The 15,871-nt window shown below is 41.0% G+C and overlaps 1 protein-coding gene across 2 annotated transcripts in view; it reads left to right on the top strand.

Moving 5' to 3' along the window:
* NCKIPSD (NCK interacting protein with SH3 domain) overlaps positions 1-15,871 on the top strand; it is a 107,867-nt gene that overhangs the window by 86,345 nt on the left and 5,651 nt on the right. For both annotated transcript variants that reach the window (XM_087954710.1, XM_087954711.1), the window contains exons 9-10: positions 9,679-9,759; positions 12,733-12,861. In XM_087954710.1, the coding sequence (XP_087810836.1) occupies positions 9,679-9,759; positions 12,733-12,861 (210 nt within the window). The remainder of the gene's footprint in view (positions 1-9,678; positions 9,760-12,732; positions 12,862-15,871) is intronic.

Below are 15,871 nucleotides of genomic sequence, written 5' to 3'. Positions count from 1 at the left end.
TGGCAAACTGTAAAGGTTGAACTGGAAGATGAAAATGTAGAAGATAATACAGCTGGTTTGAAATTCATTCACCAAAACAAGGCTATTTACTCAATGATTTATCATCAGTTTGGGGAAAAGTATTGACAGAGGTGTCCTAAGGTTCAGTTCCTGGGTCTTCTATTCTTCAAGGTTCCATTAATTAATTGGTAAAGGCGGAATACAGATCAGATTTGTGGATTATATCAATTTGAGCAAACTGGCTAGTATCCTAGAAGACAGAAATAAAAATCAAAACAATATTGATGAATTAAAGAAATGAACAGAAAGTAACAACAAAATTTAACCAAGACAAATGAGGACTTCACTTAAGAAATAAAAACCAAATGTGTAGATATAGGATTGAGAATATATAAGTGGGTATTATTACATGGTAAAAGTTACTGGAGTAATAAACTGAATATCAGCCACTAAAAAAAGAAAATGCTAATTTTGGCTGCACCAACAGAAATACAATTATAAGAAGTAATGTTTTCACTTTATTCTGCTTTGGTCAGATCCTACTTTAAAGACCAAGTCTCATTTTGGATACAATGATACAGAAAAACTTGCATAGATTTGGGAAAAGGAAATGAGGGTAATTGGCAACTACAGATTAAGACAATTTGTTTATATTTCCTATTTCTAAACTGCCTATCTCCCTCAAAGAGCAGCTCTATTGGTGATATGTTTAATATTTAAAAAGAGAGAGAAAGGAAGGAAATGAAACCACTGTCCAAATATCTGGAAAGCTATCTCATAGAAGGTCAAGATCTATTATCTAACATTTGAGGGTGCTGGAGACTGAATTAAGTTACATTAAAAGAAGATAGATTCTGGTAGAATGTTAGAAAAAAAAACCTTAATATTAAGAGCAACTTGACAATGAAACCAGTTACCCAGAGTTGCTGAATTTGTTCAGAGATATCTGTTGGAAATGCTTTGTTTTGGATTTCAAAACTGAACAGCAGATTTGACTTGATCCCCCAAATGGCCCTTTCCAACTCTATAGTTCTATGAAGTTTTTGGTGGTAATCAGTTTTAGCAGCAATTTTCAAAGGGAATCTCTATTTTCCTCGTAGTGCATGACAATTACGTACTGTTATGGAGAAATGAAGAAGAAGGCATGGATGTGGCTAGAACACAGCTTTTTTTTCTTTCTCTCTCTCTCTCTGTCATTTGGAGGAGTTAAAATAAGAACCATGGATTGGGCAAAGTTGTCTGTCCAACTCCCAGAGCTCTAAAACATACCGGAGACTGGTGTTTTACAGTTCTTCATGGCAGCATCTGTAAGGACACTCTGGGTGATCCCAATTCCTCTCCTTCATACAGAGAGGAATTCAGGGAGCCAGTTCCTTCATCGGCTTCATTTTCCATCGTGATCATTGGTTCCACTAAAAGTGAAGTTATCTTAGTCTGCCATTGCTTCCCTGGAAGTCTGCCATAAGGGTGGTTTTAAGGTGGGATTCCGATACTCTTGAATAACTTTTATATTGGACTTCAGCTTTGACAGCAAGAACCATCATTGGCACTTGATGGAGCCCTTGGAGAAACATTCATTTAATATTGGTGAACATTTATTGGCTGTTAACAAAAAGCATGGAAAATTTGCCATAGTTGTTTTGTTAATATATTGGCTGTAGCATCAGCAGGTAGCAGCAGAAGCTAAGCATGGTCCGTTCTGCATGGTACTTAAATAAGAAAGCCCTTGGAACTCAAGGGTTGGTGGGTGAATGACAAGGTTGGAAGAAGACAGGGACAGGTTACTTCACAGCATTGCCAAGAAAACTTTATGCATGGCCAACATTGTCTTATTGGCAGGACAAAAAAAAAAAAGCACTCAATCTTTATAATTAGATAGATTACCTTTATTTTAAATGACATATCACTAAAAAAATCTGATTTAGTAGGAATGACATTTCCATCTAGGATTTAAATAGATCATATTAATAAACATGATCAACTGTTTTAGTATACAGTATTTTCCTTTTAAGAAAAAGCTTTAAGATAAAAAACTTCTAAGAGAATACATTGGAGTGCATTTGCCCTAAGTATCAAAGACAGCTGATAAGACACTAAAATGGCCTTTCTCTACTGCAAACAGAAAAAATATGATAGACACAGAGGGCTGAGCTGGAGAACATTTTACATTTGATCAAAGCCCTGCTCTATCTGGGTCTGAATCTGACCATCAAGACTGCTGGGCAACCTTAACAAAATGAAAAGGGAAACCCTGAATAAGTGTCAAAGCCATGTTAGAACTCATTAGTAGGGATATGCAGTGCTTCTTGTTCAAAGACATACAGGTGCCTTGGAGTGTAGGTATGAATGTAGCACCTATGTACAGTTGTTTGAAGTAGCCACACCTTTCTCTGGGAGAAGATTTGTTGGGCTGAAGAATTCTCAGCCAAATGTGATGCATCATAAAGCATCCTTTGAATACGAAATCCTATGTAACTGTAATAACTACCTTTACACATAACAATGCAATTGCTATAGGATACATTCTGATCCCAGTACTGGATATGGCGTTTTTTATGCCTCTCCTTTTGAGATTTGGCTGTGTACACATACGCACTCACTAGTTTTCTTTTTATCATCGGAGTTTATTGATTGTCTGCCATGTCAGAAGACCGAATATTTCTACGTTTGTTTGCAGAACTTTTGGGACACCATTTCTCTCTGCAGCTTGATAGTGCAGATTAAAAATGATGCTGACACTTCATGTTAGCAGGATGATTGCCTCTGCTTCAAAAAGGGGTGCTGGCTTGCCGCCACCTAAACAGCAGGATTCAATTCCGTCCCTCACTAATTTCAGTCTGTTACATTCTGCTATATTCAGTCATTTCCTCTAAGAAATCCCTGCTATCATTCATTCAGTGTTTATATTCTTTTACCATTGTATTTGTTGGCAGCCAGATAAATGGGGAGTCTCATTGTGTCTTTATCTTCACCCTTTTCCTGTCTTTCCAAGTCCACGTGCATAGCCAGTTAACTCACACAAAATATGCATGTTGTGATAGGGTTTTATTTTTTTTGCGTTTGTGTTGTCTCTTGATACTTCCTTGTAGGTAGGACATTCCATCTGTTTGGTGTCAGACTCTGGCTTTGTGGTTGGTATTTCTTTCCTAAGTGGCATGAACTTAGAGTGGCACTATAAGCACCTTCACCTTTTTACTATTGCTGCTACTCTTACACTTAATTCTGCTTTTCGATGTCCAACAATTCAAGTCTATCAGCAGAGGGACCCGTGAGGTTAGAATAGGAACCCCTCACAAGTCCAGCTACTGAGGTATCAGTTTCAGAAAAAAATGTGTCTTATCTGTTTGCTCCTTGACATGTTTTCTAACCAAAGCTTGTCTTTTTCATGGCTATGTGTTACATCTATTTTGCATGCATGTCACTGCTAATGTGTTAGACTCTTCATTGATTGGTACGTGTTCATTGATGGGCAAAACTATCATGACTCTTTCATTGATGTTCAAATGGTGGTTCATTTAAAATAACAATTGGCAAAGGAGGACTGCAGCAAAAGATGCCGAGCACTTTGCACTGCTTTCATTCCTTTCTAAGAGCTATTTTGTAACTCAGTGCTTGGGTGATTTTTTTTTTCCCCCACCCCATTGCTGTCAAAGAACTGTAAACAGGATTTCTCATGAAAAATGACTTTGCATGGTATAGTGATGGAAGCTTATTTTGGTGCTAGCCACTTGGGTATTGAGGCTGATCCATCTTCTGATAGATTGCAGAGTGTCTAATCCTTTTTTGTGGCTGGCAGAGATCAGGGTAATCCTTGCTGACTCTCAAGCAACTCAGATTGGTGCCAAGCCTGCAGTAGCTATTCCACAGCATCCCAATTTTAGCTTCCCAATTTTAAAGAGAAACATAGGATGGTAAAACACTAGACTCTACCTGATTTTGATGAAACAATACAACACCTCCACTAACACTGGCATTATGGCTGCTGCTTGGTTTTCCTTTGTGATTTATCCCACAGTGTTTCTTGGCTGTAGGATTTTACAATATCCTTCTGAAAAGCTTTATATAAGATACAGCAAGGCCCAGTTAAACTAGAACAGTTGTAATCTGGTCTCTACATCAACTGCCCCAAATTACTGTAGACACAACGTCAATGTTGATCCTGCTTTCTTGAACATCACCTTTCCCCTGCTTGCTGCTTTGTTTTGCAGTATTTAAAGTAAAATAAGATGTACCTTAATGTTAAGTTCAGAAAATGTTGATGTTGACCCAAAACTGTAGGAAAAGCATTTTTCAGACGCTTCTGAAAACTCGTTTAACTATGTGTGTGCTGCCATGAGCTGCACAATATTGTGATTTGCAATATTATAACTTCAGAAGAGAAAATAGTTGATTGTTGCTTTCCCCATAAAATTGTTTGTAACTCCCCTCTTTTAAAAAAAAACAAAAAAAAACTATACCTGTGATACAACAATGGCCTTTTTTGGTAGAATGGTTTGCTTGGGACACTCTTATTTCCTTTAGTTTAAGTAACTAAAACAAATCTTGTGATTTCATATTAATGCATTTATGGAATAATTATGTTGACTTACCTGCTGTCTATTTTTTGAAGTTCTAGTGATTTGATGTAATTGTTGCAGATCTTGAATTATCCCTGGTCTTTCCCTGTTCAGCAAGTAACAGCTACTGGCCTTTGTAACATAGTAGCAAAATATAATGATATATTTTATACTTGAATTGCCTTATACTGGAAGCAGTGAGCTAATTGGAGCATGGATATTGGTTCATAGATGCCTGGCTTGTCCCAAACAAAGCATGAACTCCATAGGTTAAAAATCCTGGCAATGTTTTGTTAACTGCCCAAAGGCCATTCGTTCCTCTGCCAGGAGAGTAAATGAGTAGAATTCAAAGTTACTCCTGGTTTTTCATCTCTACAGGTAATTTGCCTGTAGAGATGAACATAAGGCGAAGGGCTCAGAGAAGATGTCAGAGAGAACCAGATGTGGTCTGTCAGCTGCCAGTTGTCATCCATTCCCTTTGAAAAACAGCTACAGCTGCTACAGTGATAAGTCTGTAGGGCTGAAGCTGGAAAACAAATTTAGCACAAGTGGGGAGATAAGGAGCGTGGGGGGAAGAATGATGCAGTCTTCCAGAAAGTTGGTTGCCAGTTTGGTCCAGTGCAGGGGTTTCAAACTCGCAGCCCACAGGCCAGATGCATCACATGCTGGCCGCGCCCACGCCCAGTTTAGTGAAGGGGGGAAATGTCCCGATACATCACATGATGACACCGTGACAATGCAAGTTTGACACCTCCGGGTCTAGTGGTTAAGGCATCAGGTTAGAAACCAGGAGGCAGTGAGTTCTAGTCCAGCTTTAGGCTTGAAAGCAGGCTGGGTGACTTTGGGCGAGTCCCTCTCTCAGCCTGTGAGTCACAATTTTTAAATGGCATACATACCCTGTACTGAGAGAGTGAATGGGTGTACAGTGATTTTCAAGCTTGGCAGCTTCAAAATGTGTGGACTTCAACTTCCAGAGTTCCCAAGGCAGCATGCTGGCTGGAGTGTTCTGGGAGTTGGTCCACACATCTTAAAGTTGTCTAGCTTGAAAAATATTGCTATAGAGTATATCTCTTTATTCTGTTTTATATCAGAGCAAAGGGAATGCATCCAAAGCATGGACCTCTCTGCTTTCTTTTCACATTTTCAAGAAATTTAGGTCAGTCCTGCCAATTCTGATTCAATAAATCAGAATTGAGCTACCGTGTTTCTCACATAATAAGGCCGGGCCTTATTTTTTTTTGAGCCCCGAAAAAACGGCTAGGCCGTCTTTTCGGGAGTAACTTAATTTCCCCCCTTTCATCCTCATCTAGAGCGCCCCGCAGGCAGCCTCGCCACCAGCCGCTCCTAACGGGCGATCATGGCGAAGCGCAGAGAGCTCCCTACTCCCACCAAACACCTTTGCTGCAGACCCAAGACCTTTGGCACCTGCCTCTGTTGCTTTCCCTTCTGCCCATTCCGCTGCCGTTTGGAGTGCCGTTGGAGCTGCTGCCGCCGTTTGGAGCTGCCTCTGCCGTTTGGAGCTGCCTCTGCCGTTTGGAGCCACCGCTGTTTGAAGCTGCCGCTTCCGCGTTTGGAGCACTACCGCTGTTTGAAGCACCACCGCCACTCCAAACACAGCGGCAGCTCCAAACACGGAAGCGGCAGCTCCAAACGTGACGGCGGCACTCCAAACGGCGGCGGTGGCTCCAAGCGGCAGAGGCAGCTCCAAACACGGAAGCCGAGCCACCACCGCCATTTGGAGCTGCCGCCGCTGTTTGGAGTGCCGTTGGAGCTGCCTCTGCCGTTGCCGTTTGGAGCCGCCGCCGCCGTTTGAAGCTGCCGCTTCCGCGTTTGGAGCACTACCGCTGTTTGAAGCACCACCGCCACTCCAAACACGGCGGCAGCTCCAAACGCGAAGCGGCAGCTCCAAACGTGACGGCGGCACTCCAAACGGCGGCGGCGGCTCCAAACGGCAGAGGCAGCTCCAAACACGGAAGCGGAGCCACCGCCGCCGTTTGGAGCTGCCGCCACTGTTTGGAGTGCCGCCGTCACGTTTGGAGCTGCCGCTTCCGCATTTTGAGCACTACCGCTGTTTGAAGCACCACCGCCACTCCAAACACGGCAGCAGCTCCAACGCGGGCGGCAGCTCCAAACGTGACGGCGGCACTCCAAACGCGGCGGCAGCTCCAAGCGGCGGTGGTGGCTCGCTTCCGTGTTTGAGCTGCCTCTGCCGTTGGAGCCGCCGCCGCCGTTGGAGTGCCGCCGTCACGCGTTGGAGCTGCCGCTCCGTGTTTGGAGCTGCCGCCGTGTTTGGAGCGGCGGTGGTGCTCCAAACAGCGGTAGTGCTCCAAACGCGGAAGCGGCAGCTTCAAACGGCGGCGGCGGCTCCAAACGGCGGCAGCAGCTCCAAACGGCAGAGGCAGCTCCAAACGGCGGCGGCGGCTCCAAACGGCAGAGGCAGCTCCAAACGGCAGAGGCAGCTCCAACGGCACTCCAAACGGCGGTGGTAGCTCCAACGGCACTCCAAATGGTAAGTCCCCCCACCCTTCCCCCTATTTTGCATGTTTTAAACTAGGCCTAAATTTGGGGGGAGGGGCTTAATTTGATTTTATGCCTAGAAAACATGCTGGGTCTTCCTATTGGTGGAGGCCGTATTGTTGGAGAAACACGGTAGAAGGGAGCTTAGAGGTCTTCTAGTCCAACCCCCTGCTCAAGCAGGAGACCTTATATCATTTCAGACAGATAGCTATCCAATCTTTTCTTAAAAATCTCTAATGATGAAGACTTACAATTTCTGAAGGCAAGCCATGCCACTGTTAATGGTTCTCACTGTTAGGAAGGTTCTCCTTAATTCTAGTTTGCTTCTCTCCTTGATTTGTTTCCGTCCATTGTTCCTTGTCTTGCCTTCTGGTGCTATGAAAAATAAGTTGACCCCCTCTTCTTTGTGGCAACACTCAAATACTAGAATACTGCTATCATATCACCCCTAGTCCTTCCTTTGTCTAGACCAGCCATGCCCAATTCCTGCAACCATTCTTGATATGTTTTTGTGTCTTTTTGTTGCTCTCCTTTGCACTTTTTGTAAAGTGCAATTAGTCTAATTAATTTCCAATTAATATATCTTTGTGTGATTGGTAGTGCCAGCTGATGGAGATTGATAGTCATGCCATCCCGGTGTGAAATAAAATGACACAGGGGATAGGAAAGGGACAAATTTAGTATCAAATAAATTTATGCTAGTCGTCTTGCAAGATGGATAACCTAAGCATCAGTCCTTATTTAAATGACTTTCATTGGATTATTCATTATTGCATATAATACCACAACTCCGTATATTTCTTCATGGCTTGATGATCTATTATAAATAAGACAAAGTGTGTTTTGTGGTGGCCATGTGCCTCTTATGCAGCATTTCTCACATAAACCCCTGTTGGAACATGCCAACTAATTAAGATTCAGGAAAGACAGCGGATGTGATTCTGTGGAGCATTCATGTATAGATGCTGCAAGTGAAAATTATGCTGTAGTAGGAGACTCTGGGACAGGTTGATGCATGAGATCCGTATGTGCTTTGGAAGGGAAGCAAAACTGCACACCTGGAATGTTACCGAATCTCAGAAGGCTTCCACTCACATTTGCTTAGACTGATCTTTCCCAGAGAAAATATTTCCCTCGTTTTACAGAAGGCACTTAAGTTATAGCTAGAGGATACATGTGTATTATATTAAATGTACTTTATATGGAGATCTATTTTTAACTTTTATTTATTGTTAAATATTGTGCTTTTTTTCCTGTTGGGAGTTAAGTTTGAAAATAGGCAACAACAGTCAACGTGCTACAAAACAGTCTGTTGGGAATGATAGTCACCTAACAGTTGGGTTGGAAATATATAAACCAGGATAGTAATTTAATACTGTATCTTTAAGAGAATGCTGTAACTGTGATTGGCTGAGGTTCCTCCGACAGCCATAAGATGGAGCCAGAAACCTGATTTCTTCCTCTTCGTGCATTTTCCCTATTGCCTTCTGCCTGATCGTCATTCTGCTTGGATTGCTGTGAGTCTTGCAACTGTTAGCAAACTGTTTACTGAACTTTGTTTATGATACTGGACTTCATTTTTGGATTATCCCTGGACTGATTGTATTGAATACTATCTGCTTTAACCATGTATGATTTGTACTGTTTGTTGGACTTTGTTTACCCATTTACAGGAAGTAAAACCTACATTTTACTATTCGGTGTATCTGTATGCTGGTTGTGTGTTATTCCTCACCACTCTCACTACGTTTCCCTGAGTGCACTCATTCTCCTAACAGGGAATACCTCAACACAGTCCACGTTAGTGGACATAAAGCGTTAACTTCCCCTACCTATCCTACCTTATTTTATAAAGGGATTGTGCATAAATTTTCATAAGGGTTTAAGCTTTAAGATACATCTGAAAACAGGCAACCATCCAACTGGTCACAATTTTTGCCCAGCCAACAAGTAGCTAAGAAGTTAATTATTATGTATTTGAAGAAAATGACCTAGTTGCTTAGCCATGTCATAAATCTGTCTACTTATCTTACAGATTAACCAGCCTTGTCAGTTTTTGGATTTCAGATTTTCTGAAGGGTAGTTCAAAACAGAAATATGTCATCTGAATGCTTAAGGAAAAAGTGTCAGAAAAAGGCACACAATAATTGGTTTTAATATAGAATAAGCTGGTGTCAAGCACTCTAACACATTGCTAGTTCCTACAATGAGTAGTGCTTCCTAATGTATCACAAGGAAACTACACCCGTGGTTCAAAAAATGGAGGAAATGTCTTTGAAGCTTTAACCAAATTAGAAGAAGATGATGATGTACACCAACTCTAAAATGATACTTGTTATAGAACATTTACACTCAAGGCTTCTTTGTGATTGTTGTGGGCTAGTATACAGTATTTTATACTGAGATATGTACTAATTTAAAATGTCCATATGTGGTTTGGTTTTTTAATGCATTTGTTATATATACTTTTCAGTTGTGGCTGTATAGATGTCCAGCAGAGAAGATAGATTATGTACTGAAAAATATGGTAAATTCTGAGACTATACATGCATGATACTCTACCATGGCAATATTGTTAGAGTTGAAGATTTTTCTTCCCTCCTAGATCATCAGAAGATGTGTTACTCTGCACTGGTGCTGGCAATGATATTTTGTATGGGAGAACCTCTTCCATACCATCACTATGGTGAGAATGATTTCCAACAGAGGGAGAAATAGATGGCAAGTAGCCATTTAATAGGACTTATGTACTTCTAGATCTCTCTTACTCTTTAACTCTGTTGCATTTCCAGATCTCTCTTATTAATTTGGAAAGTACCCAAAATATGATAAAATTACTTAAGTCCTTAACAGAAACTGGTAGGCTTCAGGGATTCTAGAACAAGGTCCCAATGTTCTTTAAACCTTTTGCATTGTATGTCAAATATATGTGTTATTTTTAATCTATCAATATAATAAACATTCTGATATACAACATCAAGAGAATCTATGCTATCAGGTAGCACAGAAGAACTTTAAATAAAATAAATGTCTAATGTTGTATTGGAACTAAAAGGTTTTTTTTTACTGCATTAAATAGATATAAAAAGACCCTGATAGATTTGGGGGATACTTTAGAAAGAGCAAAGGGTAGCTTTATTTATTTTATTTATTTTTATTTGTCAATTGCTTACAAGATAATAGGTATAAGTAAAAATATAGTTATGAATACATGGATACATATAAGAATATATATATATATATATGGATCTTTGGTTATTCGGGTTTTCTCCCGCGTAAGATTCAAAGTATCTAGGCAACGTTTCGGCGAGGTCCCACTCGCCATCTTCAGGCTGGTGCTTACGGCTTAGTGCCAGTGCAAGCAGTGCAAACATATATATATTCTTACGTTTTTGCGGGTACTTACATGTATGGTATTCAGCTTTTTTCGGGTATTTTCCCACGTCATTATAGTTGTGCTTTTGCTACAACTTTAAAAGCACAACTATAATGACGTGGGAAAATACCCGAACAAAGCTGAATACCATACATATAGGACAGGGACGGTAGGCACATTGGTGCGCTTATGCATGCCCCCTACAGACCTCTTAGGAAAGGGGTGAGGTCAATAGCAGATAGTCTAATGTTGAAGATTTTGGGGTTTGGGGAAAAAAAACCACAGCTTATAGTGTAGGGCAACTTGCTAAACAGAAATGAGTTTTTTTAAAAAACCTCAAAGTAGAAACTGATGCAATATCTGGATTGCATTTTTTTTTGTTTTTTTCACCAACAAGTAAAAAGCAATAAATCACCAATTTATCTTCCAAGCACTGATCCAGATAACCCTGTTTCTTCAAACTATTGTTTGTCTAGCAGAATAGATAGCAACTTTAGGGGCAATAGCAAAGTATTAAAGAAGATGTCAATTCCCTTGGAATTTTGGGCGCAACATGTGCCAAGCAATGTAACAGAACAAACATTGATTTTGTTGCATCATCTTGGTGTGATCCTACAATTGTTTTTGTAAGATCAGCTTATTCTCATAAGCTGTAGAGCTTTCATAATACCGTATTTGCCGGCGTATAAGACGACTTTTTTGCCCTGAAAAACATGCCTCCAATTGGGGGGGTCGTCTTATACGCCGGGTCATCTTATATGCCGGCAAATAGTAATTGGGAAGCACTGCGGCTGCCCGCGGCTGAGGCACTTTTGTGCACCGTGGAAACGAATCCCGTGAAGCCGAAAGGAGCAGCCAGCCTTCTCCCAGCTCCCAAGGAAATGAGGCTCGCACCGCCCGAGCTCCGCTGAGGTATCCGGCTGGGGCTGTCAGGAGTTGTTACCGCTGGCGCGGCTCCGCGCAGCTCCAGTCCCGCATTGCCTCGGGAAGGGAAAGGCAAAACCAGGAGCCGCTGCTGCCATTGCAAAGCGCCGCCGCGGCTCTTCCTTTTTGCCTTTCCTTCCCGAGGCAACTGGACTGGAGCAGCACTGAGTCAGCGCCACAACTCCTGACAGCCCGCCGGATACCTCAGCGAGCTCGGGCGTCGAGCCTCGTTCACTTGGGAGCTGGAGAAGGCTGGCTGCTCCTTCGACTTCAATCGTTCCACGATGCACTAAAAATGCCTCAAAAAAAAAAAGTGCAAAAGTGGAAGGCGTGCGGAAGAGAGGCGAGTATATAACAAACTATATTTTGAGTGGAAATGTTGGGGGGTCGTCTTATACGCCGGGTCGCCTTATACGCCGGCATATACGGTAGGTATAGCAAACAAAGATGGGTGGCTAATGTTTAGGCCTAATTGTAACTAGACAAACTAAGTCCACATGTGTTTCGTGATGTTGTAGGTAAGGAGAGTTATCCCTGGCATAGAGATAGCTTTCAAGAAATCTGCTTCTTAGTGATGAAGGGTTCAATTTTGGAGTGGGAGTCTTTCCTGAATCTTCAGTAGAAACATTAGAATGTGGCCTTCAGGCAGACAGTGAGAAAACTCACTTGGCCTTCAATCTCCCCAAATGCTTTTCCTCTCAAATTGAAAAATGGATATTGGGAATTGCAACTGTGCATGGGAGATACAAGAAAAGCAATAGTGAAAAAACTGCCCGTTTAATCTTCCCTCCAGAGCCGCATTTCCCCAACCTTTCCAGGTTGGTGGTGAGGGGGGAAGTGGGGATGGTTTTGTGTGAAGGGCAGGTGCATACACAGCTTCATTTGTGGGAGCAGTGGATAGGCGCACCCACTATTTGCGGAAGTGAGGCTGCAAGTGCTGGGCACCTGCCACTTGTGTGAGTAGGGCTGTGCATGCATGCTAGTCTATCACTCATGCAAGTGGGGTTATGCACACGTGCCAGCCCGCCACTCACTCGGCCCGGTTGCAAATAGGCCATAGCCTGGTAGTGGGCTACGGCCCACAGGTTGGAGACCCCTGCTCTGTCTAGAGCATATCCTTCTCCCCTCCAAACTATTCTCTCCCCACCCGCTACTTTAGAAATCTTCCATGGGAGATCTGAGTTCATGGTATAGGTCTACAAATAACCTGGAATTTGTCTCCTACATATCTCAGCAACTAGTGGCAACTAGCTTCAAGAATGGCTGGTTTTAACCAGCAAGGCTGTTACCCAGCTCATGTTAGAGTTAATTCTTTCCATGTAATAATGCAATGTCTCTGTCCTTTATTTTTTTCTACAGAGCATCTCAATTCCCAATTTATTCAGTTCCTATTACATGTGATTGAAGATGGACTTCCCTCAGATAGCACAGATCAGCTGCCAGATCTATTCATTAATGTTCTCCTGGCTTTTAATCTTCACATTCCAGGTCAGTAGTGGAAGTTTTTCCCAACTGAGAATATATTGGGGTTTCAATTAATGTGGAACTTCTTTTCATTGTCATAAGCTACCTTGAAAACACCCTCAATTTCCACATGTTGTAGAATAAGGTATATTCTATGCTTCAGAATTCTGGAAGTAAGAGGGTAGATATTCTTAAGTAATGCTAAACTTTTTCCTAAACTTAACCAGCCAATCCTTAAACAGCTAAACTTGGTATGGCAGCGCAGTGCCCCGCGAACATCTGATAAATTGTCCCAATGTTGAGCAAGGTTGTGGTCGTTTTCTAAAAGATCCTCTCCCATGTAATCCCATTTCTACAAAGATAAAAACTTTGTAATGCTGTTGAAGCAATGGCTGAAACTTCAGGAAGACCCTGAGGTTGCATGCTAGACTTGAATGGGGAATCCCCACCCCATCCAAGACAAAAAGTTTTTAAAAATCCTAGATCCAAGGGGTCCAAACAGCCACAGCACTCAGTCGTGACAGGATTGAGCCTGAGTCTGTTCCTTCCCCTACTCAGACCTGAACAAAGTCCAGACACTGTATTGTTGCCATCCTCTCCCTATTCCTAAATATCTCTTTTCTCCCAAAGCTAAATATTTTTCTCCAGAGATATAAAATTGCTTCTTAAGGGAATTTCTCATTAAAACTTTCTCCTCGGGCAAAGGATGGACACGGATAGCCACCTCCGGCTTCAGAATTAAAACAAAATTTATTGAGTAAAATGAGCCCAAGAAGCACACTGTCTTTAATCCTGCATTTGGTTACATCCCCATCATAATACTAGGCATTCCTCATGACTTCGCCTGCATCCGTTAAAGTCTATGCCAGCCACCGCATCCTGCAGTTAACTAAATTAAGAACCATATCTTTAGTCTGAATCTCTCCAACACTCATGAAATAAATTTATATTCTAATATTTTGAGGGCAGGGTGAAGAAGCATTTTCTATTTTAATTGTACACATGATTATTTATAAGCCTCATGTCACCTCTTAATTAGCCTTTTGACAGGCTATCCTGTACTACATATAGCCTCATTAATGTATTACAGTGCATTCATTTCATTCGCAACCCATGGGAATGATTTATCTTGAATCAGATGTCCCCTTGCTTCTGCTGCTTTCCCCTGTGACTAAAGCACATGTTGGGAGAGTGTGGATCCCATAATCCTTCATTTTGCAACTAGAAATTCACAGTTGTAATAATGAGATAAGATTTCAGCTTTGCTTATCACGGGACTGCCTTGCATTTTATAATACCACTTCATAGTCCTGCTGGTGTGTAAAAAGCCTGGGTTGCATGGGTTAAAACTTAAATAATCCTCCGCTTCAAGGGAGAGAGCACTTCACAGGACTCTTGTCAGTGTAATTCTACAGTTAACCAGGCATCTTCCTCTTTTTAGTGAGTGGCAGATTTTCTGCTGTGCCCTATGAATCTCATTAACTGTAGAAGCATTGGAGTCTCTTTTACAAAGATATTCTATTGGACAGTACTTTCTTCTGGAATGCCTGCTCTTTCATATTCTGGCCAGGCTGAAAACCTTTTGGGAAGCAGCTTAACTTATTCTGGCTGGTAGTGATTGCAAGCTTTAAAAAAAAGAAAGAAACAAAGCAAGACACACAATACGCTGTCTTGCCTCTTAAATCCCAAGCAGTTTGGCACGTTCTTACACTGTCACATGGTGGCTGTCATATCTTAATTGCTTAATGCATTTATAAATGATGCCATCCCACATTGCATCATTTTGATGGAGGAAGGAATAAAAAAAACCCACTATAATCAGCAGCTTGTCATATAGATGAGGAAAAACATCATTAGTATTTGGATGGTGATGTAGTTTTTTTTCCCCTTTGAAACACAGAATTAATCATGTGACCTGATCAAGTTCACTTTCTTTGCTCTTTTATTCATTATTTTCTTTCCTTTGTTATGTGGCTTAATTAGAAATTAGCCAATTACATCTGCAGGACTACCCAGCTTTGGAAAATATTCTTTTCTGTTTGGGATACAGTGGAAAACCATGGTGTACTGTATGACACAATAACATAGATTCCAAAGGGAGAAGCAATACCAGTGGGTCACCACTGTGGGGCGTTGGTATGAGCTCTTACTAGAGATTTCTTACCAGCTGCAATAAAGAAGAGTAAGTGCGCTCAGTTTTTAAAAAATATTTGTGGGAATAACTTAGACTTTTTAGTTAATTAGATGCCATTTATTGATTGAAAAGTTAGAGAGATTTCAGCTTGTTTGTCATAATATAAGTCTTCAAGTACAATTCCATTGCATAATAAAAAAAAAACTACATTACCATCCAAATACTAATGATATTTTTCCTTATCTATATGACAAGCTGCTAATTATAGTGTTATTTTTAATTCCTTCCTCCATCAAAATGATGCAATGTGGGATGGCATCATTTATAAATGCATTAAGCAATTAAGGTATGACAGCTACCATGTGACAGTATAAGAACTTGCCAAATTGCTTGGGACGAAGAGGCAAGATGACATCACAGCGTATTGTGTGTCTTGCTTTATTTTTTTTTATCTTTGCCAAAATAGCATTTTTAAAGAATATATCAGTACAAAATTCCCATAATTTCCAAATAGCCTGGCTGGAGCATATTCAGATTGGAGAAGTCTGGAGTAATTCCTGATGAACATTGTACAACCAGCCTGTTCTGAAATTAAAACAGTAATGCAACCCAAGTACTTTGCATTAATTTATCAAAGCTTCTGTGGTTTGTTCTATGACTCTTAAAATGAGAGTTGGGGTTTATTTTTTATTTATGTGTTATGCAATTTATTTTATAATATTACATTTTATCTCATTTCCGACTTACAATTACTCACTTCTGTTTTTTGAGAATGAATAATGCTCAGATTCTGTGTATCAATTAATTCCTTCAATAAACAAAATCAATATGGAATAATGGCAAAAATGCACATTTTAGAAGTAATGCTATTGATTGTAGAGTTGTGCAAGTAAAGAATAG

This window comes from Notechis scutatus, chromosome 2 (genome assembly GCF_049901735.1).
Source record: "Notechis scutatus isolate UNSWTSFEM ecotype Mainland chromosome 2, rNotScu1.2, whole genome shotgun sequence".
In the NCBI taxonomy this organism is placed as follows: Eukaryota; Metazoa; Chordata; class Lepidosauria; order Squamata; family Elapidae; genus Notechis; species Notechis scutatus.
The sequence above is the reverse complement of the archived record's forward strand: the minus strand, read 5'-3'. Positions and strand labels throughout refer to the sequence as shown.